Here is a 23,378-nt window from a genome sequence, read left to right on the forward strand (position 1 = left end):
ACAAATTAGGTTTGTATTTATTGATTATTGTTACTTCAGGGGGCAAATCATATTCTTTGTCTAAAGTATGCATTGTTTTATGAACCAATAGGTACTGCCTGTAGCACACTTGCATTTGATTCAAGAGGATTCAGTGGCACCATAGGATGCAGTTTATAGAACTCGACTGTATTATTAAAGCACGAATATATGGGATTATTAATTTTGTCTAAAACAGTGCCATGTGAACAGTGAACATACAGTTGGAAAAAGTTTTTCCAATAGGACATATGTTGAAGGTTAAAGATTTTCCTTCAGTTATCCACCAATTGTCATAGTTGTGAATATGACCCTTACCCTGGCCTTGTGGTGAGCACAGGGGCAAACTGACTCCTCAGCCACTTTATTATAGTGGCCCACAAATGCATTTTATTATTCAAGTTAAGTTTATTTCTGAGGAGAAGAAATAAACTGCAGTAAATGGGGGATCTGGAACAGTTGGAGATACATGTACTTTTATTGGTTTCAGTGTAGTCTTATTTTAGAAAGTTCATTTGATTGTATTTCTTGGAAGTTACGGAAGGATTATGTTAACTAGTGTGAGACTTCCTGGTTTGCTAGAACACCTGATGAAAGGAAGTCTCATAATTTCTTCCCGGTTCTATGGGAGGAGCGGTGTGGAGGCTGTGTGCTCTAGGGCAGGTTGCTCCTTTTCTCCTGTGAGGAGAGTCTGAGTCTGTCTCTGAAAAGGAGGATAAGAACACTTACTTCATCCCATGTCTCTCTGAACATTTAAGATTTGACAAAAGCAAAAAAAAAAAAGATTTTACAAGTGACCAGCATTCAGAAATGACCCCATTTTCACCATCTTCAAACTAAAATTCCTTAATGTTATTGGCAGGTTGCTGTGGTTTCAGTACATATACTAGTATGACGTTATCTTTTTAGAAAATGGCCTCCTACTTCAAATTGATTAGTGGTCACCTAAGAAAAAAACCAAGCCAGCCACTTATGTGTTAAATTAGCTGAGGTGAATGTGAGATTAAATGATTTGGCTTGAATACAGGTATGGAAACGGGAATAATTTTAGCTCGTCTGCAATTTAAAAGTTAAGAACTTAAGAAGTCTCTTCCTTGATCAGTTTACTGGAGATAAGTTTGCTTTTGGTAAGTTTTCTAGATTTATTAACAACTAACTTGATTATATGAGTAAATTTAAAAAAGTAACCAGCTGAGGCATTTTGCAGTTTAATTTGTCTGGTGGCGTTTAATTTTGAGAGTTTTATAAACTTAAGCAACTAAAAATTATATAAAAGTGTAGCTTGATTATATTTGGGTAATTTGAGACAATGATGTCTTATGAAATTTGCAACAGTTTTCTGCAGAAGAGTTGATTAAAAAATTTGATAATTCGTAGCCTTCTTAGGGCTCCTTATTTGTTTAGGTTACATTTCCACAGGCACTTTTGGAGCATGTGCGCACACGTTTGTGCTTTTAAACCTTCCGATAAATGTGTGCTACAGACACAAGTGATAACTAAGGAGTTTATTGGCTTTTGCTAGATCTAAAGCAAAATCCTAGCATTTAACAAAATCGATGCTACACATGGATAGTGCAACAGTGTTTTATTGTGGGAAATTTCAAACATAGTGTCAACACCCATGTACCCATTCACCAACATCAACAGCTATTCATTCGCTCTTTTCCTCCCATGGATTATTTGAAAGTAAATCACAGTATTTCATTCACTTTAGACCATGTCTCTAAAAGATAATAATTCTTTCAAAACTACATACATGTGTACTTTAAAATTTTAATGATGTATATGCCATACTAGCATCATCACATAGTAATGCTTCTTGAACGCTGTTGATTATTTCAGAGCTTGGGTCTCCAGCTTTGTAATAGTGGTCTTATATATTTCTCGTAGGCAGGGTTCCCCTGTTTGTAGAAAGAAGTGTGTTAGACAATATTTCTGCCAGGATTAATGACTTTTACTTTCAAATTAAGTTTTTAGTTTCAAAAATGAACATTATATAAGATTCTTAATTATTTTTTTTAATTGGGGAATATTGGGGAACAGTGTTTTTCCAGGACCCATCAGCTCCAAGTCAAGTCATTGTTTTTCAATCTAGTTGTGGAGGGCGCAACTCACTGGCCCATGTGGGAATCGAACCAGCGACCTTGGTGTTTGTTACGAGCACTGTGCTCTAACCGAGTCACCCGGCTGCCCCCAAGATTCTTAATTTTTAAAATTATTTTTAAAATTCATTTTATGTGAACATATGGAGAAACATTTTTTCCAAAGGGCATCCTTCATTTTCTCATGCAGATTTTAAATTGTGGATGCAGGTGGCCAATTAAAAAACACAGTTATCATTTGCTTTTGGAATTTAATACAAATAAAAGGCTTGACTCTTTGAGGCTCTTTGAAGCTGAACATTAACCATAAAGCAAGGAAGGAGTCAGAAGGTGGAATCAGGGAAACAATATTCTGTCGGAATAGATTATCCCCATTATTTTTCAGTGTAATGTCTTGATTCATTCCTTCACAGCTCTAGCCTCATCTTTTATATTTACTTGTTTATTTACTTTTTTGCCTGTCTAGGCTAAAACCGTAAGCTTAAAGACAGGGTCTATGACTCTTGTTCTCCACTGTATCCTTATACCTAGAATAGTTTCTGGCATATAGCATATGCTCAATAAAATACTTGTTGAATGATCAAATGAATGAATCGGTAGATGTGTTTAATGCATCTAGTAACTATTTGGACAAACTTGTATAATAGAATAATTGGGGAGAATAGGATTCTTGTTTTGAAATTATCCCCAGTGTTTCCTCCATTGCTTGTATCTATAGGAATCACTTAGATATGAGTTCCCTTGTGGAGGGGGAACAGCCTTTTGCAGCTCACTGGGGAAAAACTGGCTTGAAATAGCATCCAGATCAGGAAAAAAGCCAAAAAACAGACACCATGGCCGGAGAAAACCACAGGAAAGTGCATCGTCCCGTCTGGGGATAAAGCTCAACACTGACCTGCCCAGACAGAATAGAGACTATTTATGACCTAAGACGTTTACCTTAGCACTTTTCTTCTAGTAGAAAATGTCAGGGAAATACATTCTCATTTGTACTTTTGTGTCTACAAGGCATGTTTTCATGTAGCTGTTCTTTTAGTTGCAATACCTATAGTACACCTTTTTTCTACTAGAGCAAATGAGGAAAAATGTCTCGTATTGCAGTTTGAAAATAATCTACAGCAGATTAGAAAAATATACTTTAAAAGTGCTATTTTGCTGGTTACTCTGGGAGTCAGAAATTTAAGATGATGTGGCTCTATATCAGCAGTCACCCGAGTGTCATTTTAACTGGAAACGGTTCTCCAAGGTCATTTATAATCTCAGTTTCTAAATTGCTTGCGTGAAAGAGTCACATTGCTGTACCTGTCACCTTTTTAGCAAGTTAACGAAAGCTAGGGTGGCAAGAGTGCAGCATTGTGTGTCAGCAGGTTCCTTCATCTCACTGTGTGGGTCATAGAACCATGTTCGTTTGTTCCATCAATAGAAAGGGTCTACTCCGTGATAGATCCTAGAGTTAGGAAGGTGAAGACTCCATCCTCTTTCACAGTCGAGGGGCAGGAGATAGAAATGTGAATGGGATGAAATGCATCAACGTTTGCCAAATCTGTTGCTACTGTGGGTCAGCCAAGCACCTCATTAAGATAAACCTGCCCTCATACAGTTTCCAGGTTGAGTTCTTTTAAAATAAAGATTAGAAACAAAGTAAAAAACAAGACTGTCTCCTATGCGCTTCAGTGAAAATGAGGAGCCAGGAAAACTGGCATGTTTCCTTGTGTTGCTAATAAAACAGGCTTGAGCTAGATTACGTCAGCATTTCCTGACAGGTGTTATGCCAGGGTAGGTTTTTCTCTGGAGCACCAAAGGGCATACATTTATTTATGTTTAGACCGTAGGAGCTAATCTGGAGTGGGAGGACTGCTGTAGTTTTATGCCAGGATTTAAATGTTAAAAAGTAGAGCAATCTAACCATTAGAAAAAGTAACACATTCAAATTAGCTTAATCATACTAAGCAGTAAATGTATCATACCTTCTTTAGTTGTTTATATTTCCTTGTTGAGTTAAAAGGATGCCTTCCTAGAGCCAGAGATGACCAAAAGTGGATTGGCCTTCTATCTGACAACCATCTTGCCGGTAACTGGTTGTGTTACAACTTTAGATGTTAAATTAAGCTATGAGGTATGAAGGGATGCAAATTGTTAAGAGCAAGTCCTAACACCATGGTAAGTGTGAATGAAACCCTAAGAGTTGTCAATTTGATGAGGTGTTACGACACCTTTTCTGAAAATTTGACCTAAGAGGTAAAAAAGTAAACTTCATCACCTAACATTTGCATTATAGAAATTAAAATAATCTGTTGTGTGCCTATAGACTATCTTTGTTTTGATCGTCTGTATCAAATGTGTCATCAAATATTGGTTCCACAAATTCTAAATACAGGGTTTATTTCTTTACTCCAGTCAATATACTCATTGACATAACTTTTCTCAGTGAGGGTGCTAGCAGAGAGACTGGGACCCTGGCCCTAGACTCTTAGGATTTTATGAATCCTCCCCCACTTCTGTTAATGTCAGAGAATTCTGGTATTCTCCCCGAGGACAGCTGGGGATCTTTTCAGCATAACCCTTGTAATTGTCATTTATGTGGCTCTCCTGGGCTGCTGATAGCATGTGCAGCAGCTTTCTTTGTTCTTGGGATTGTGTTCCTCAGTCAAGAGGAAGGAGGCATCTTTAGCAGACAGTCAGGTCGGAGACTCCCCCCCCCTCCCCCTCCCCGTGCAGCTTCCTATCACCTCTGAGTATCCACTGTTATCAGCACAAAACTGAGAGTTAAGAGGCTGAAAATAAGATGGAGTGTGATGTATCTTATTTTTGTTATGTAAAAGCCAGTTTGCTGTTATGTTTGTATGCCCTTGGGTGTGTCAAGCCATGATTTAGAGCCTGGGTCTTCCTCCTAATTCCCTTTATCAAATTCCGAGCAGTGCATTTTGCTGATTACAGCCCAGACTCAGAGTTCCTGCCAGGCCACATCCTCGTTCTTGGTTTCTTTTATGTAGTCTCAAAATATTTTAAACAGACATGCTGTGCCTAGAGATTTCTAACCTAACGGGAATCAATTAAAATGGGAAAACATGCATGTGTATTCACTGCTTGTTCTCTGCTCTCTTACATAATTTATACTGTGTTCTACTCAACTACCTGGGTATTGGTTGGTGACTTCTGAGCCCAATGGAACAGACGTTCGTAGGCATTTCCATCGTAACAGCCAAGTGCTGAATTTAAACACTGATCCGTGAAGTCGAAAGCGTCAGTTAAGGAGATGGCATCCTTCCTGAGAACAAAAACACGTTTGTGAGTACTTTAGATTGTCTTTATGAATCTGATTGATTTGGGATGGTGAATAACAACACCTCATTAGAGGTTCCATGATTACTCACTTTGCCAACAACTCAGCTTTAATTTTTTTTTAAAGTTTTTATTTTTGCACAGTTATATAGTCACAGCATAAAGAGTCAAATAATTATTTAAGCTTGTTATCTAAAGTCACCATATTCTTGTCTCTCACCTGCATTTCCTATGCTCCCCATCCCAGAAGCAATTCGTTTCAGTCTTTTAACTGGTAGTGTTGGTTTTTACCTGAATGTCTCTATACACCTTACGTGGATTGCTACTTCTTGATCATTCAGTTTCAGAGGTTTTCTGTCGACTCTCCATTATAAAAGATGAGGACTTTTTAGCACCCTTCTCACCCCTGCCTGTCATCACCTCTGCTTCCTCCCCTTCATCCTCCTGCCTCCCAATATAGTTACAAAATTTCAGCCACACAAATATTCAGTACTTATGTTATCATGACTTGTGTATCCCATATATTATTATGACTTCATTTGTCCTGTTGACAGCTGAGCTCCTGTTACAGCGACCTACCTCCAGGCTCACTGTTTGTTGGGTAGACATGCCACGCATACTCTGGTTGCCAACGTTTGTACTTATTCTCTGCCTGGAATGCTCTTTTCTCAGCCAACCACTGGGCTCCTCTCACCTGCCCCCCTCAGATCTTTCCTCAAATGTCACCCTCCCTGAGTCGCCTTCTTTGACCTATTTAAAATGACAGTCCTCCCACCCCACCTCACCCCTAGCATTCCTGATCCCCTTTCCCTGCTGTCCTTTTTTTCATAGCATTTATTAACATTTCGCACACTGTATGTGTGACTTATATTTTGTGTCTGTGTTTGTCTCCTCTTTTCTAGGCTGTAAGCATCTGTTTCTTTTTCAGTCTGAAACTTGTATGCCTCATTTGAGGAGTGTTTTCTCGAATTCTTTCATTAATGGTCTGCTCCCATTTTTTTCTGTCTTCTCTTTCTAGACCTGTTTTTCAGATGATGAACAGTTAGGATCAGCCCTCTTACTATTTTTATCTTTTCTCTCCTATTTTTGTCCTTTTGCTTTCTTTCTGTGAGATTTCTGCAACTTTATATTCCAGTCCTTCAACTGAGTTTTTAATTTCCACTCTCATTTTTTAATTTTTTTTTTTTTTTAAAGATTTTATTGGGGAAGGGGAACAGGACTTTATTGGGGAACAGTGAGTACTTCCAGGCCTTTTTTTCCAAGTCAAGTTGTTGTCCTTTCAGTCTTAGTTGTGGAGGACACAGCTCAGCTCCAGGTCCAGTTGCCATTTCTAGTTGCAGGGGGCGCAGCCCACCATTCCTTGCTGGAGTCGAGGAATCGAACTGGCAACCTTGTGGTTGACAGGATGCGCTCCAACCAACTGAGCCATCCAGGAGCTCAGCGGCAGCTCAGCTCAAGGTGCCGTGTTCAGTCTTAGTTGCAGGGGGCACTGCCCACCATCCCTTGCGGGACTCGAGGAGTTGAACTGGCAACCTTGTGGTTGAGAGCCCACTGGCCCATGTGGGAATCGAACTGGCAGCCTTCAGAGTTAGGAGCACGGAGCTCCAACTGCCTGAGCCACCGGGCCGGCCCTCATTTTTTAATTTTACAGAGCTCTTTTTGTTCTCTGAATATTACTTTTTAAGTAATAGCATTCTTGTTTTATGGTTACAATATCTTCTCCTAACTCTTTGAGGATATTACTGACCTTTTAAAAAAGATTTTCTCCCTGAGGATTCTTGTGTGTCTCTTGGGTGGCCTCGTTCTAGTTTGTTTGGTCTCTGTCTCTCATGTTGGGAGCTTTCCTCAGGTGTCCGCTGATCCCTGAGACCTGATCATAGCTAGGAGTGGGGCCTTCACTTGCTGATTAGAAGTCTGGGTGTGCTTGTCAATGTGGGGTCAACTATGGGGTGAATTGGGTGGACCATTGGGGGACCCTGGTGATCATGGTATCATCTCCCTGTAGGGTACTAGCCTGGCTGCCAGTTCCCTGGGACCCAGTGAGAAAAGAGGGCTGGAGGAGGGGCTCATCAGTATTTGGCCTGTAAACATTTATTGAAGCCCCTGTTTTCTGAAGGGTAGCCTCATCCTCACCTGTTTCTGATGTTCCCTCGGTCACAGATCCTGTTTACCTTGCTGCCAGGGTGGGGTCAAGGAAAGTCTAAAAACTACTCATGGCGGAGGGGAGCTGGGGATTCAGCTCTTTGTGAAATAGACTTTTAACCCTTCCTGTCAGTCACCTTCACCCCCATTGCCAGAGGTGCATAGTCCTGCTAATTCTCGGGGTTCTTTGGTATGCCTTGGTTGCTTTTCACTCTTCGGGTTTATGGTTCACTTTTCTCAGTTCTGCTAAGTCTCTGTCCACTTACTGTGTTTCCCCAAAAATAAGACCTAGCCGGACAATCAGCTCTAATGCATCTTTTGGAGTAAAAATTAATATAAGACCCGGTCTTATTTTACTGTAATATAAGACTGGGTCTTATATAAGATAATGTTAGACTGGGTATAATATAATTAATATAATATAATTAATATAATACCGGATCTTATATTAATTTTTGCTCCAAAAGACACATTAGAGCTGATTGTCCGGCTAGGTCTTATTTTCTGGGAAACATGGTACTTCCAATTTTCACGTTTCTTATGTTCTCTTTCTCTTTGTGGGTCCTTTTAAAAAATTGTAACCCATTTGCTGATGGTTTAGTGGGGTTTCAGGAGGGAACAAAGTAAATTCATATGTTCAATCTGCCACCTTTACCTGGAATTCCCCCAGCTGGGATTTTATGACCACTTAACCAACTGAGCACTATTTGGGTCAGTAAATTACCATTACACAGAGAACTGGTTTTTAGTGTCACTTAGATAGTGAGTGTGCCAGCCTTCATTTGTCATCTCAGAAATCTGAGGGCGAGACTGAATAACCAAGGCAGGGAATTGTGACACAGAACTGTTAAGAGCATGGAGTCTGTTACATACTTACGGTAGTTACCCTGCCATATAGGAAGGTTACTTAGGAACCATTATGGGAGTAAATCAGTTTGTGGATTTGATGCCTACATAAATTATCTATTTATGTCAGTGCTGTCTTTCTTGTCTTGAATTGTAAATTTCTAGCGCCAAGTCAAGCACTCAGAAATGCTGTTGCAGATAAAAATCATGCTTATGAGCTGTGAAGGTGCTCATTCCTTTTGTGTTTCCTCATCACTGCCAATCAGAGCTAGAACGTGATTGTCTTCATGGGCTTTTAAATGCCACGCTTTTCAAAAGTTAGATACACTTGGACTTGAACTGTGCAATACTCAATTATTCTATTAATGGTTTCTGCCACTGGATTCTCAATTATGTTAGGGAAGGTTTAATACCTGGGGCATAATTGTATTACATGTATTTTTGATGATTTAATTGAACAAACATTTACTGACCACCAGCTATCTGTGAGGTGCTTATGTGGGGTCAAATGGTATGTAACATGTTGCATGTTGTTAGAAATAAGATCATTTGGGCTAGTTTTTTTTAACCTCTATCATGAATATATTATTATTTTTTAAATTTCAAATCTTTTTTTTTTTTAATTCTCTTAGTCTTATTGATAATGTGAACTCTGCAGGTTCTGGGGGGGAGTCACACACATGTGTGTGTCACCTCCCCCCCCTCCCCTTCCCCCCAATACAATTGGTATCATATTTCCTCAGAAAAGTTTTTGTTCTCAAGTTAGCCTATTTTTCATGTTATGGACAATGGTAATTAATTTGTTTTAATTTCTGTTTCTTTTAGTATCCTGGTTATTTGGGGACTTTGGTTTTGATACGTTTTTAAAGTGATCGTGGAGATTATATGAAAGCATTGCATTAATATGTCATCCCCACACTGTACTGCATTAATACTGCTTTTAAAAACTATTTGTGTTATTGTTTTATCAATTAGTATGAGTTACTGGGTTTTAAAAACATTTTCATCTTGAAGCTGAGGGAGGATTAAAGTAAGTTTAGTCAACTTAGTGAGAGTTGGTTTAAGCACATTCGACAAAGACAAGGATATATTTGAAATAAACAATAGCCCAACCGTGACCTTATTATACAGCTTGAGTGCATTCTCTGGCCCCAGATTTTACCTGGCTCCTCCTCTGGCGAATTGTGTGACCTTGGGCAAGTTACTTAACTCCCCTAAGCCTGGATTTCCTCCCCAGTAAAATGGGGGGATTAATAGCATCCACTTCAAAAGGCTGTGAGGATTAGATGAGATGATGTATGTAACAGCTTTTGGCACCGCGCCTGGCACACATAAGTGCTCTTTAAATATTAGCTATGATTAAGGCTCATTATTATTAATACATATTATCCATATGTAGTATGAATACTACATATGTTTTATGAATTATTTTATTCATATTCCTTAGATGCAATTCCTATTTCCTTGACAGTGTTGAAGAGTTCAGTTGAGGCAGTGAGATGATTTATTCTTAGGCATTTTTATTTCTAATACTCTTCCCTTAATCCATAATTCTTTCTGTTGGTGTAATAATGCTAGTGTGTAAACCTCTCCAGGGCTGTTGCTGCTTTTGCCAGACCCCAGTTAGCAAGGCTTTGGAGCTGAAAGTTTTGGCGTTTGAAGTGAACAAAGGGTCTAGAATTACTTTCTGAAGACTACCCTGGTTTGAGGGCCAGCCACTCACCGGATGAGGCGGAGCAGGTCTAGGTAGGCTGTTCTCACCATGTCCACTTGGGCCCCAGACAGGAAGCCATCATGGAGAAAGTCGCCCGCGTTAGACAGGATGCCGTGCAAAGCGTAGAGATCACAGAGACGTTTGAGTGCCTGCTGAATTGCTGGTTCATTTGCTAGTTTCTCCAGAGCTTCTGTGAAACTCTTCACAGTGACATAGTAGCAGTGTGCCTGTAAAGACACAGAGATGCAGTTAGCTTCTGATGCCTGACTCCAGAAGTCACCCTGGAACTTGGCGAGGCTGTGGGAATTAGCTTACTGCAGCCCTGCGTTTCCCAGCAGGCTGACAAGCAACTGCCTTCGCTCCTCGCTCGCTGTGGGTCTGACAGCCTTTTGGACAGTGTGCGTTGGGGGCTGGTGGGCTCGGGGACTTGGCCCTTAGTTTCCTCATTTTACGTGGGGCAATTCCAAGTAGGGTTGAAAGTAGAAAGAATACAGGAGTAATGGAGGCTGGCCTGGGGATAGTGGAGGACAGCACCACTTTTCTTAAGAAAACAGCTATTTTTTGTCTGCCATGTTCAAGGCAGTGTGTGTGTGTGCATCTTGAGGGGAGAAAATAGTTCAACGTGTACATGAAGTTTATCCCAGCTAGAGAGTAAATAAACTCCTAGAGGTAGCAGTGCTGTGATTTAGCCCATATGCAACAGTCAGCTCTGTTAGTGGTTAAAATATCCAGTTGGTAAGTGACATTGGCCTCAACCAGGTGGGCGCCCCCTCTACCAGCCAGGCTCCTCTCGGACCCCCTCCTCCTCATAGCCCAGCAACTAAAGCATTAATGCTGCACCCAGCATTCGGGACCCTGCTTCCCTTAGGCCTGAAGTGCTTTCTGATTTGTTGGTGCCTGCCCTACTGCTTAAGGTTTTTGAATATTCCCCCTCTCCCCAAAACAAACACACGATATATTTTTATTTGGTAGGAGGGGGAAAGAATGGAGAGCATACAAAACAGGTCTCAAATGTTCATGGATGTACAAACTACCTGAGGATTTTGTCAAAATATGGATTCTGGGATAAGAAACCTGTGCATTCTTACAAGCTCCCCAGTAATGCCGACGCTGCTGCTAGTGAGTTAAGCAGCAAAGCTCAGCGCTGTCTTCAGGGTTCAAGGGCATTTACCCACAGGGACAAGGAATTGGAGGGAAGGTGATTCCTGGCAGGCGGAACTTCACATGCAAAGGACCGTCCTCTCAGCGGGCTGCAAGCACTGAATGAGGCGGAAGCACTGGACTATGCAGTGTGATGATGGGCCCCAGGTCATGAAGGGCTGTGAATGACAGGTTGGGATTTTATTCTGTGGGGGTCAGAGGGCCACCAAGTCATCAACAGGCCGGTGACCTGATCAGGTTTCTCACTTGGAAAGAATCTGCCTTTCCCAGAGAGGCCTCCCATGGGTGCTAACAACACCACTTTGCCACCTGGACCTGGTGTGCTCACAGCCATGCTGGGTTTGCAAGATTTCAACGTGGAAGAGGAGCGGGTATACGCTGCTGCCCCTGCGGGGATCAAGCAGCCCTTGGTGCTCAGACTGAAAATAGCGGACAGTCTGGCAAAACTAGAGACGCATTTTTGTCTTTCCTTTTTTACGTCGTCCCAGCTTCCCTGTTCTAATCTGAGTGCCCATCTTTAAATTCTCCGGGCCTTGGATGGAGAGCGGAGTGCTGAGCTGCTCGAGGGCCTCTCCCTTGGAAAGCAAGGTGAAGACGAGAGGAAGGGGGCCTCTGCACTTGGGTGAAAGGCAGAGCTAACCCCTGGCGGCATGCTCGGAGCACGATGAACTTTACTTTTGTGCGTGTGGATCTCAGTCTTGCCTTCTGCCTAATTTGGGGGTGGGGTGGGATGTATAGTATTTATGCTCTAGGTGTCTCCCAAAATTTTTCATGGACTAACCCATTTAATCCTCATACTAATCTTAAGGGAGGTACTAGTATTCGCTCCATTATGCAGATGAGGAGCTGGAGGTGCCGACAGGCTATGGTCCTTGCCCAAGGTCACAAGGCTGGTAAGTGGTAGCAAGGAGAGCCAAACCACAGCACACATTTCCCAGGTAAGAGTCCATACCTTTCTTTTTAAATTAATTTTCCAATTACAGTTGACATACACTATGCTGTTTCAGGTGTACAACATAGTGATTGGACATTTATGTATCTTATGACGTGATCCCCTGACTAGTCTAGTACCCATCTGACACCACACAAAGTTATTACCGTGTTGTTGACTAGATCCCCGATACTTTACATCCCCATGTAGAGTCTGGACTCTCGATTGCTGCCCTGCATTGCCAAAGCCACCAGAGCCTGAGGCTGGATCATAAGGAGGCCAGCCTTTGTTGCAGTGCTCCCAGGGACTGACATCTCTCCTCAGCAGAAGCTGAGATTAGAAGGCGAGTGCCCATCAGAGCCTAAAGGACTTGCCCATGCCCCTTTATTTTACAGACAGGAAAAGTGAAAGCCCAGACGGGAAAGACTGCCTGAGGTCACATGGCAGGTCCCATGGCAGGTCACGCACAGAGCTGGGACCAGAACTTAGGCCAGGACGCTCTCCTCTTGTGCAGCCCCTTTGCCACTGTTCCCTGCCCCTCTTGTGTTGCTGTCACTGTCTACCTGCATATTTATGGTTTCCAGATGGGACCTGGTTGGGTGCTTGCGGTTTCTGTAGAGTACACAGCCTCCCAAAGCACAATGCCCAGGCAGTGCAGAGTCCCTGCCCATTATGACTTTGGGGACTTGGCTTGGGTGCCACCTTCCCAGGAAGCCCAGGGACTTGCTCTTCTTTCCCAGGCTGGCTGAGCTTTTTGCGCCCCCCCCCCACCCCAGCTTGGGGCTCACCTCCCTCACTAACACACAGTGGCTCCCTGAGGGCATGACTTGCATCCTTAGTGGGAAGGGAAAGCAAAGCATCTTAACTCAGCTATTTCGTACGTCTGGGACTTAACTCTTCGGAGTTCTATGTTCTCAGCCTTAAAACAAAGATTATGCTATTCTCCCTCCCAGGGTTTTGTGTATGAAATGAGGTGACCCTGGAAGCAGTGTCTGGTCCATTTGAAGGCAGGGCATCGGTTTGGAAAACAGATGAATAAACGGGAGCTCTTGTTCCGTTTTCTGGTAGTTGAGTAAGAGCACAGCCGTGGCTCGCCCTCCCCTGTGTTGCTAGGACATTGAGCACAGCAGGGAGTGCCTCTGCAGTGGACTGAGCACAGTGGACGGTGGCAGAGTTAATACCTACTACCTGCGCCAGCCAGTGTGATAGAGGTGGCAGGTCACCAGGTGGCGCTCATGTCCAGTGCGCACCACCAGCCCTGCCTCATCATGAAGGCTGCTGCAAACTCCTTCAGGGCTTTCCTGTTCTAAGGCTGCCATTTTCTGGGTCTGATGACTACTGATTAAAGTGATCGCCTTGATTTCCGAGCTGTAGGTAGGGCCCGAGTCCCAGCTGCCTGAGCTGGAGCTCAGGAGTCATTCTTACGTTTCTTTTACCCCCTTACTGTCTCTCTACATCTGTCCACTTCTCTCCATGCCCTCGGCCAAGTTCATGGTTGGGACCACCCTCAGCCCTCGCCTAGACTGCTGCTACCTGCTCCTAACTAGCCTCTAGCCTTCTGTCCATTCCTCCCCCTGCAGCCTGAATGATCCTTCTAGAATGAAACTCAATCACGTCATTCCCCTACAAACTGCAAAGGTTTCCCATTGCAATGAAAACAGAACCCAAAGTCCTTACAGTGGTGCAGGAGGTCCCAGGCCTTGCGGATCTGTCCTCCTCTGACTCTCCTTTCTTCCCCTTCTTGTTTCAGTCTTTTTCCTTTAGGTCCTTGGGAGGATACGCATTTCCTCCCACCCACCGTGCCTTTTCTCGCCTCCTCTGCACCTGTTGTTCGTTTTGCCTGGAAACCTTCCTCTCCAAAGTCATAGGCTCTACTCTTTGCCTGGGTAATTTCAGCTCATCCTTGAGGTCTTGGTCTATAAGCCACTTCTGGGACGCCTTTCTGACTTCTCACGGTGGGTAGAGACGTGCTGCTCTGGATCCCGTGTCGGCTGCATTTCCCCATCACAGTGCTTCCCCGAGTGCCACGGTGATGGGCCCTCCCGAGCCCCTAGCACCCAGCCCGGGGCCTCGTGTTCAGTGGGTGCCCAAGTATTTGCTGACTGACTGGGAATTACGCACAAACACAAAACATAGTGGAAATTGAATCAGACATTTAAGGGGCTAAGGGGGAGACTTGACCTGATTTTCTATCTGGGAGGAAATATTTGAACAACCTGAAGCAAATCCAATAATACTGCCTCATTACGTTTTTCCCTAAGAGCTGCCAGCAAGATTGCTTTGGAGTTAAATCCTTTAATTAAAATACCCCGGACTAAAGCTTTGGAAGTGAAATGAGGGCATCCACTGAGCAGGGCTGGGGAATAATGGCAGGGCTCGGCTTTTCCCAGCAGGCTAGCCTGCCTGGCAAACAAAACAGTTTCCTTTCAGCTTCAGCTGACAGGCAGCTCACCTTAGCTGCCTGGAGGTGTATGACGGTGGTCTGGTTCCATGCCTCGTACTGGTCAGCTCCAGACTGCTGCAGAGTCTGTAAATGATGCACTGAGTCCTTTATGAGCCTGAGGCCAAAGAAAAAAGGGTCAGCTTCTGGACTGAGTGGGAAAGAGTCTGATGGTGTTTGGTCCCAGGCTGGCTGGGGTCCCACAGAAGTAGAAATAATTCCCATTTATTAACCACGTTTGTGTTATAAAACTAAATGCCTGATAAACCTTCTCTCTAACTCTTTTAAGGGTAGGCATTCCCAATTTACCGTGGGGAAAACCGAGTCCCAAGAGACATTAACTAACTGGTCCAGGGTCACTCAGCTAGTAAGAAGTATAGTCCTTCTTCACCTTGGAGCTGTAAAGCCTCAGGGCCCTAGGCTGGGCACTGCCCCCTCTTTCTAATGCAGACTCCACCCAGTGTTATGGGGCCATTCTGTTGACTGCCTTCTGGAGAATGGTTTTTCTCTAAAGGCTAATGTGGCCTCTCAGTTACCTAGCCCACTCCAAGTTCTACCTAAGAGATCTTAAAAGAGAACCAGCCCTTGTCCTCCAAACCACTGGTCATTTGCCATTTAACCTTTATTCTTTTATTTTCTAGTCCCTGCCCATCTACTCATGACCCTTGGAATCTGTAGGCAAACTGTTTATTAAGCAATATTTATTTTGCTTTTACAGGGGATAGGTAAGCAGATATCACACTGAGTTCCAAGCAAAAAGCAATATAATGATGTTTAAATTTTCCTGAGCACCCTCGTTTTGCCTTTCCCACCTCCCCCAAATAAAACGTTAGCTCTGCGAGGCCTGGACTTTTTATCAGACTGGTTTATCGGTAGCTCTTTAGTGCTGAGAATAGTACCTGACATATTGTTGGCACTTAATAAATATTTGTGGGATAAATAATGTCACAAGTTGCTTGTGATCTTGAAATAACTATTAACCATTCCTGGGACCACAGGTTGGGATATAAAACCTCTTAATTGTACATTGAAAATATTTTTTCCAAGTTGTGTTAGTTGGGGAGGGGTTCCAAAGGTTTCCTTTTTAAGTAGTCAGCGCTCTCCTCTCTCGTGATGGTGCCTGCGTTTAGCCAGGACCTGTCTTTATTCCCAGCCCCTAGTATGTTTGGACATTTCTGACACATAGTAGGCCACTGACAATATTTACCCAATGACAGAACAGATGTCCTTGGTCTTATCCTTGTTCCCTGGAGCCTGTGAGACCCTGGAAATCAACTAATTCAATCCCTTGATACAGTCATCCTTTTGAAAATTATTTTTAGATTGTGAGATATTTGCAACATAGGTATATTGCTTTATTTATTGGTATTTACATACCAGTATATTTGTGGTATTTACTTTCGTGGTATATTCTTTGTATTGCAAATCAGTAAGAACCTAAAGATTTAAAAACTGCACGGCACTGGCCAGAGAGGTGATGTCCTGCTAGCCTGACCAGGATGGGGCAGTGCCGCTGGGCCATGCCTGGTGGGTGTGACGTCCCCTTCTCTGCCCACAGTGGTAGGAGCTGAGAAGACTGAGAAGGTAGGGGAAGGGGCTGGTTTTTGGAAGAGTATCCAGGAATGCCCACGCAATCCCAAAGGTCCTAATGCTGGAAGGAGCCTGCCCCAAGCTGGGATGGCTGATTTCTCAGCTGTGACTCACCTGACTGCCACGTGTGCCCAGGCCCTGGTGTAGTGTTCTGGGTGAAGGAAGTCCGCTGCCTTCTGTGCTGGGCATCTGGCCAGGTCAGGTGCGGTCAGGTACGCAACAGACTGAGGGAAAGACCTCTGCAGTGTGGAGCCTGGGGACGCCTGAGCCTGCAGGTAGCTCTTTATCAAAAACCTAGGGGTGGGTAGAGGCAGGAGAGGGTGGGGAGTGCTGTGGGACAGCCCAGCACCCCCCTCTTCCAGATACATGCACTCTGTGTCCCCTAGGGAGAGCCAGGGCCTCACAAGTTCTTGCCCAGGCCCTCCTGATGGTTACTTCTTGCTCCAGGCACTCCGTCCCCCACCCCCCAGTTGGCCTGCTGTGAAGCCCTCAGCTAGTGTGCCCTGAGGCTGTGCTTCCTTCATGGTGAAAGGGGGCTGCAGCCGTGGGGCTGGGCAGACACTCACACCCCGAACATAAACCCTTTTGCTATCTGAGCGAACAGAATCTTCTGTGTTGGTTAGGAGCTTGTGGTTTGGGATTTATGACGAATTGTACAGTGACTGTGGAAATTAAATTTTTCTTAGCTGAATAAAGAAGGATCGATGTAGGAATGCAAACAGGAGTGGGAGGGTTACAGGTGACTGTTAGTTTCTTCCTTATGATAATCCAGTGGTTGTAGGCTCTGGGCTCAGACAGCCGTGGATTCCCATGCAGCTCTCCTGAGACCTAGGTGATGCTGCAGAAGTTACGTCACAGCCTCAGTTTGTCCATCTCTAGATGGGGTTGGTAATACTTGCTGACGGGGTTTGTGAAAATGGAATGAGATATTATCTGTAGAGCACAGAATGTCTAATACGTGATATTGTATTCCTTTTATAATAAAAAACCCACAATAAATGTTATAAAAAATTCCAAGAAATGTTCTATAGCATAGTTGCCAGTAAACCTTTACTTTCTGCATGGAGAAGTATTTGCCCTGTTTCATCACCTGAGAATAGATGAACGTGAAAGTCTTTGTCAGAGACCCTAGTCCCCTCGGTAGATACAGAGATGAAAACAGAGCCCCTGTTGGGAGGAGGCTGACTCAGCCTCTCCTCCCTGACCTCAGGGTGGAGCCTCCTGCGTGCAGCCCTGCGCTAAGTGCTAAGCCAGGGTGCTGCTTGGTGAGACAGGCGCCCTTCCTGCCCTTCAGGAGCTCTGTGTCACACACACAAAAAGAAACTTTCAGCCTGGGATAATGCTTCACAGAAACAGGACAGTGTTGATTGGAGGGTGGGGGCAGTGCTATTCTAGATGTAGTGGTCAGGGAGGGCGTCTGAAGGAGGTGTCATCTGAGCAGAGACTGGAAGGACGAGAAGGAGCCCGCCGTACAACAATACACTGGGGACAGGGTTTTAGGACGAGCGAGGGGCCAGCCAGGGCCCCATGGGGGTGGGAGGAAGACGTGTGTGGCTGGCTGGCACAGTGAGCAGAGGCAGGAGGCTGCCAGGGCAGGATGAAGAGGGGGTGGGTCAGGTCGTAGGGCCTTGGAGGACGCAGTATGGAATGTGGCATTTGCCTGTGGGCAGTGGGAAGCCAGCAAAGGACTTGAAGCAAGGGAAATATGTCATCTTCTCTGTGCTGGCTGCCAGTGGAGGAAGGACTGAAGGGGGTGGAAGCAGGAGAGCAGGACGGACGCCGCTGTACAGGTGATGGGACTGGCTGGCTGGGAGCTGCAGCGAGTCTGGGGGGAGGTGGGTGGATTAGAGACACACGTGGCAGTCAGACGCTTCCTGACGGCACTCCCCAAAGTCTGCTCCCTCTGCGGACACCAGACAGATGCTTCAACCCAAACAGAAGCTCCAGGGGCCAGGCAAAGGAGGCCCAGGGTCAGCTTCAGCCTTACCTGGCCGTCTGCAGGTACAGCACAGTGTTCTCACCCTCGTAGGTGCAGGAGGCCGTCACTCTGGTGACCAGTGATGGCAGGCCGCTCAGCTTTGAGTAGCCGTGCCCGCCGCAGGCCCTGCGACACAGCTCAGTCCCCTGGGTGCAGAAGTCTGCTACCATGGCCTTTACACCTGAGCTCAGTGCATGGAGCTGCAAGAATGGGAAGGGGGTCAGGCGGTGTAAGGGGGCCCTCTGGGAACAACCATCTGTACCACTCACTGAGTGCAGGTAAGAATTGTTTCCTCAGCTCACAACTTTATGAATGAGACGGCTGAGACTCAGGATCTGTGACTCGCCCAAGATCACACAATGAGCCAACATAACTAAGGACAATAAGAATGAAGGAAAACCCTCCAGGCCATTCTTCAGGGTCTTGGGAACTGGCTGCTTCCTGGATGGGAGTCACTGTCATCCAGGAGCCGTGGACTTTGCTGGCAAGCAGAGGTTTGGGAGAGCTGGCCTGTGGGGATGTGAGTCCACCATCAGCCTGCTGCCCTGGCTTGGAAGCCCGGCTGCCAGGCAGCAGACCTGGCTTGAGTTTGGGTTCTTAGAAGCTCCTAGCCATCTGCAGGCTTCCTGTCCTTGGGGGAGGCTTTATCCTCTCTGCGCTTCCCTTTTCCTCACCTGTAAACAGGATGGGAATGGTGCCTGCTGTGCAGTTCGAGGATTAGTGAAGCCATCCAGCCTGGACAGAGCGAACCTTAGTGCCCAGGGAAGTCCACAGCCCTTTATCTCAACCCCTTGGGGCCAGATGCGTTTTAGAATCAGAATGTTTTTGAATTTTAGAAAGGTAAAGCAGGACATTTAAGGTATATTGTATAGAATACACCTAGAGGAGTCTGGGGCAGCCTTAGTGATCAAACACATTAATATTTATACTGAGAAAGGTACACTCAGTGGGAGAAATCATGTCAGTTCAGGTCAAACTGTGCCACCAAATGAATTCTAAACAACTTTTGGTTTTCAGGGCTTTTTGGGTTTCAAATGTGCATTAGGGATTGTACACCTGTGTTCTGTGTACTATGTGTGATGACTTCCTCTAACATTTTTGGAGCTTTCTGGGGGCCCCACGGGCTGGATTTCCACATCGGGGTACAGTTCTCCCTAGGTGCCCTGACAGGTTGGAAGGCTGGGGAAGGGAAAGTGGAAGGGGCCGATGGGAGCAGGACTGGGCAGAAAAGGCCAGCCACCCTCCCAACTCCCACCCGTCTGCCCGCAGACAGCACGTACCTCAGGCAGGAAGCTGAAATCTCTGCTCAGGATGGCATCGTAGGAGCGGTGGAAGAATTCCAAGAGGTTGTTGGCCAGGAAATGGAACGCATAGGCCGTGGCCAGCTGAGGAAAGAGCTTCTGCTGCTGTGTCTGGTAGTCCAGGACCTTTGCCTCCGGGTCACTGAGGGGAAGAAAAGTGGAAGGTTTAGAAGATTGCTACGTGCCTTATCTACCTTCCCACATCTCCAAAGCCAGAAAGCCTTAAATTGACAGTTTTTATGTCTCATTAGAAAACTTGACCCAAACTGACATGAGGCAATGATAATCTTTTAAAATCCCACCTAACATGAATATCCCCTCATTTCAGTCCAGAAGTATTGATGTCTGCTTATGGCTGCTGCCCCTTGTGGGCAAGGTTTACAAAATACAGCATATGCACCGTATCATCCTGCTAAACTCCACAAAGTTCTCAGTTCTAACACATCCGGTCCCAAGGAGTGTGGGTGAGGGGTTGTGGTCCTGTACCCCTGAGGATTTGAACCTTGACGTTTTACTACTGGTGCCCTCACTGTGTGCTGGGAAGAGTGTTGAGCCTAATCATTAACTCAGGATGTGAATGTGAGTCCGATGGAGCCCCAGGCTGGGGATTGTGTCTGCCTTGTCCCTCAGAGCCTGAGACCGTCCAGCATGCAGGGCCTGCAGTAACACTATTTGTGGATTGAAAGAAGGCAAGAGAGAGAAGCCTCCGTGGCTGATGGGAAGAAACCTGGCATTTTTTCTTTGGGCCAGCAGCCCCTCACCTGGACATGTACTATTACGACCATCCTTGGGACATTTCTGCAACTCAGAAAACGGGGCTCCACACAGGACATCGTCGACGACAGCACCTTCCCAGTGCCTGTTCTCCATAGCACACTGCCTCAGCCCAGCATGCTGAGGCCCAGGCCGGCTGAGGGTGCTGTGGCTTTGCCAGAGGCAAGGACCCTGGCTAAGGGCTGGTTACGCTTTATTGCATTCCACCCTTAACACCTCCCTGAAAGGCCTTTCCTGTCATGCCCATTGTGTAGATGAGGACGCTGAGGGACAGAGATATGGGATGGCTAGCCGAAGCTCCCCCAGCTAACAGGTGGCTGAGCCGGTGTGGCCCCTAGATCTGCCTGGCATCCAGCCCTCAGGCCACTGTGCATTAGACGCCCGATCTGTGTGCCCAGGGAATGAAACATCACCAGACTGTTGGGCTGGATGTTCTCAATTCCAGCCCTGGTGATGTCACTCTTTACTTTACAAGTGAGAAAACTTGCCAAGGAGGGCAAAGGACTTGCCCAGGGTCACTTAGCAGAATTAGGCCAGGAACTGCCAGGCTGAAGCCCGTCTCACAGCACCATGAGCTCAGTCAGTTTTGCAGGCCCTGCTCTACCTCTCCCTTCCTGTGTACAAACTGGGGCAACCACATGCCCAGGCTCCGTTTGCTGCATCCTGGGCGAGTCCGCTTGGGATATAGTTACTCTAAAAAATGATGTGTTGTTTACCTGAAATTCAAATTTAACTGGCAGTCCTATATTTTTATTTGCTGAATTTGGCAACTCTGTGTGTGTGTGTACATGTGTGTGCACATGTGTACAATACACATTAAAACAGAGAGTACAGTCAGCCCTTGGTATTTGGTGCCATGCGGTAGAGGCAGTGTCAGTCAGACACAGCCGTGTACAACAAAATGGATCCAGACTTGGACATACCACAGCTGGGTGTTGACATTCGCAGCCAGACAGACCCAATTTCCACCTTAGAGCCTGATGTGACAGGTGGGCTTTGTCAGACACAGTTACTCACGCCCTGACAGAGCAAACTCAGGAGCCACAGTCACCTACAACTTGGCAAGTAGCTGACCCAGACATAGCTGTACAGGACCTAGTTGCACTCGGACAGACTGAGTCAAGGTCTGGTGGTATAGGGCCAAAGACACATGATCACACAGAGCCCGATGGGGCCGCTGATTAGCCGGAGGTAGAGACCCCATGGACGTGGCCAGGTGGGCAGGGCCGGGCGGACGTGTACGCGTGGAGGAGTAATACGTGCGCCCCCACCCTGCTCTGGCAGAGGGACCCTGTCGGGGGCAGGTGCTGCGGCACTGACAGGTAGTCGTGTCTGCAGTGCCCAGCTCTGGGCGCCCCTCACCTGGGCCGGAGCTGGGACTGGCGGCGTATGACTGAGTAGCGAATGGCGATGACGCAGGCCTTCTGCAGCAGCGGCGTGATCTCCCCCAGCAGCAGCTCCACGCGCGTCACCACCATGGAAAGGTAGTTGCTCTGTGGTGTCCCAAGCTTGATGTAGGTGCCATCTGGCAAGACCTGGTAGTCCAAGGACGGTAGGCCAAGGACAGGTGCTGGGTCTGAACCCAGGCTCCCCTGCCGGGCTCACACCCAGAACCGTGGGCTTCCATGCCTTGTGGGAACCACAGTACCCAACACTGTTTCCCTGGAGTAGGCACAGCTGGCTGTCAGCCCAAATGTGCCCGTATGGCCGTGCTGATGGTTAAAACGGAAACATCTGTGCTTGTCACTAAATAGCCACTGTGTCAAGTGCTCTGGTTCACAGCTCTTCTCCTGGGACACCCTGGACCTTCCCACAGTCCGTAGCTAAAGGTAATGTCTGGCAAAATATGGACCGCCAGAAATTTCTCCAGCACTTGGCTGGTGTCTGTTCAGTGATTGGTTGTGTCCAGGCCTCAATGTAGGTGAAGCCACATGTCATCCTTAGCCCCACCCCTTTTCTCTTCAGATTGCCATGCCACCTCGTCCCATGATTGCTTTGTCACCCACCCCATGAGGTGAGCATTCACCTAGGAGAACTCTGAAGCTCAGAGAGGCCAAGTGACTTGCCCAAGATCACACAGTTGCTAAGCTGGGGTTTTTCCCAGGTCTGTGGGATACCAACCCTCTCTGGGGGAGAAATGTCTCAAACTCAGCTCTGTGGAGGAGGAGCCAGAGCCAGCAGCAATGTCCCCTCTCCAGGCAGTGCAGGCCTGTAACCTCCGCAGAGCCCCCACCTGTGCAAAGCGACTCAGCATGTTCTCCCTGGGGACCCGCACATGGTCCAGCCGCAGGAAGCCGTTGTCTGTTTGCTCAAAGCCCATCTTGGGCCCAATGTCTCCAACAGTGATTCCTAGGAGGAGATGGAGTTAGGAACGTTCATCAGTTAAGTGCTTGCTGTCTGCCAGGTACCACGCACACACACTTTCCACGTCCTCTGAGCATCACAGCAGCCTGTGACACTGAGATTATTATACCTGTTCTGTAGGTGACCAAGCTGAGGTCAGACAGGTGCTGAATCTTGCTCAAGACCACTCGGCTAGTTAGCAACAGGTTTGTCCAACGAGGCCCTCCCCTGCCCGCCCAAGGGTGACATGTCCCAGCTTTTCCCCTGGACCTCTGGAGCCCCAGAACAGGGAGGCCTGGTGGAGGGGTCTCCTCCTGGGAGGGGTCCTGAAGGGAGCAGCATGGGCTTACCTGGCAGGGGGCTGTGGTCCTGGAGGCTCCGGACGGGCACGATGAAGGCGTGCATCCCCCTCCGGGCTCCGGAGCACATCAGCTGGGCCTGGACCAGGGCGTGTGTGGCCGACCGTCCCACTGAGGGCAGAGAGGAGGCCCCGTGTGATCCCTGGTGTATGAGGCCCTGGTGTACAGAGCTGACAGGCTACCTTCATCAGGAACATGCTGTGAGCCCGTCTGTAACAGGTGGGGAGGATCAGCGGGGGCATGGGGAACAGCAGGCCTCAGGCCGGATGGGGGTTGGTTTGATCTGTCTCAGAGGACGTGGATCGGGAGGATCCCAGGGAGCCTGGAGGGCGAGGGGCGTTTTCCAGGGAAGCCCCACGGGGAAGGGTGTGCAAGGCCGAGGGAACAGTGTGCTCGG

The 23,378-nt window shown here is 46.6% G+C and overlaps 1 protein-coding gene and 1 long non-coding RNA gene across 3 annotated transcripts in view; one reads left to right on the forward strand and one right to left on the reverse strand.

Moving 5' to 3' along the window:
• Positions 1-1,588: 1,588 nt before the first annotated feature.
• Positions 1,589-23,378, reverse strand: part of ACOX2 (acyl-CoA oxidase 2) — a 28,504-nt gene continuing 6,714 nt past the window's right edge. For both annotated transcript variants that reach the window (XM_019724125.2, XM_019724124.2), the window contains exons 6-15: positions 22,973-23,092; positions 22,513-22,628; positions 21,642-21,814; positions 19,485-19,647; positions 18,214-18,404; positions 16,341-16,520; positions 14,649-14,754; positions 10,114-10,331; positions 5,256-5,388; positions 1,589-1,919 (exon numbers count right to left, since the gene is read on the reverse strand). In XM_019724125.2, coding sequence (XP_019579684.2) covers positions 1,857-1,919; positions 5,256-5,388; positions 10,114-10,331; positions 14,649-14,754; positions 16,341-16,520; positions 18,214-18,404; positions 19,485-19,647; positions 21,642-21,814; positions 22,513-22,628; positions 22,973-23,092 — 1,463 coding nt within the window. In that variant the 3' untranslated portion in view covers positions 1,589-1,856. The remainder of the gene's footprint in view (positions 1,920-5,255; positions 5,389-10,113; positions 10,332-14,648; positions 14,755-16,340; positions 16,521-18,213; positions 18,405-19,484; positions 19,648-21,641; positions 21,815-22,512; positions 22,629-22,972; positions 23,093-23,378) is intronic.
• Positions 5,320-23,378, forward strand: part of LOC141567240 (uncharacterized) — a 38,352-nt gene continuing 20,293 nt past the window's right edge. The window contains exon 1 of the long non-coding RNA XR_012489729.1: positions 5,320-5,408. This is a non-coding gene — a long non-coding RNA (uncharacterized LOC141567240). The remainder of the gene's footprint in view (positions 5,409-23,378) is intronic.

The sequence above is a fragment of the Rhinolophus sinicus genome, linkage group LG10 (assembly GCF_036562045.2).
Source record: "Rhinolophus sinicus isolate RSC01 linkage group LG10, ASM3656204v1, whole genome shotgun sequence".
Classification (NCBI taxonomy): Eukaryota; Metazoa; Chordata; class Mammalia; order Chiroptera; family Rhinolophidae; genus Rhinolophus; species Rhinolophus sinicus.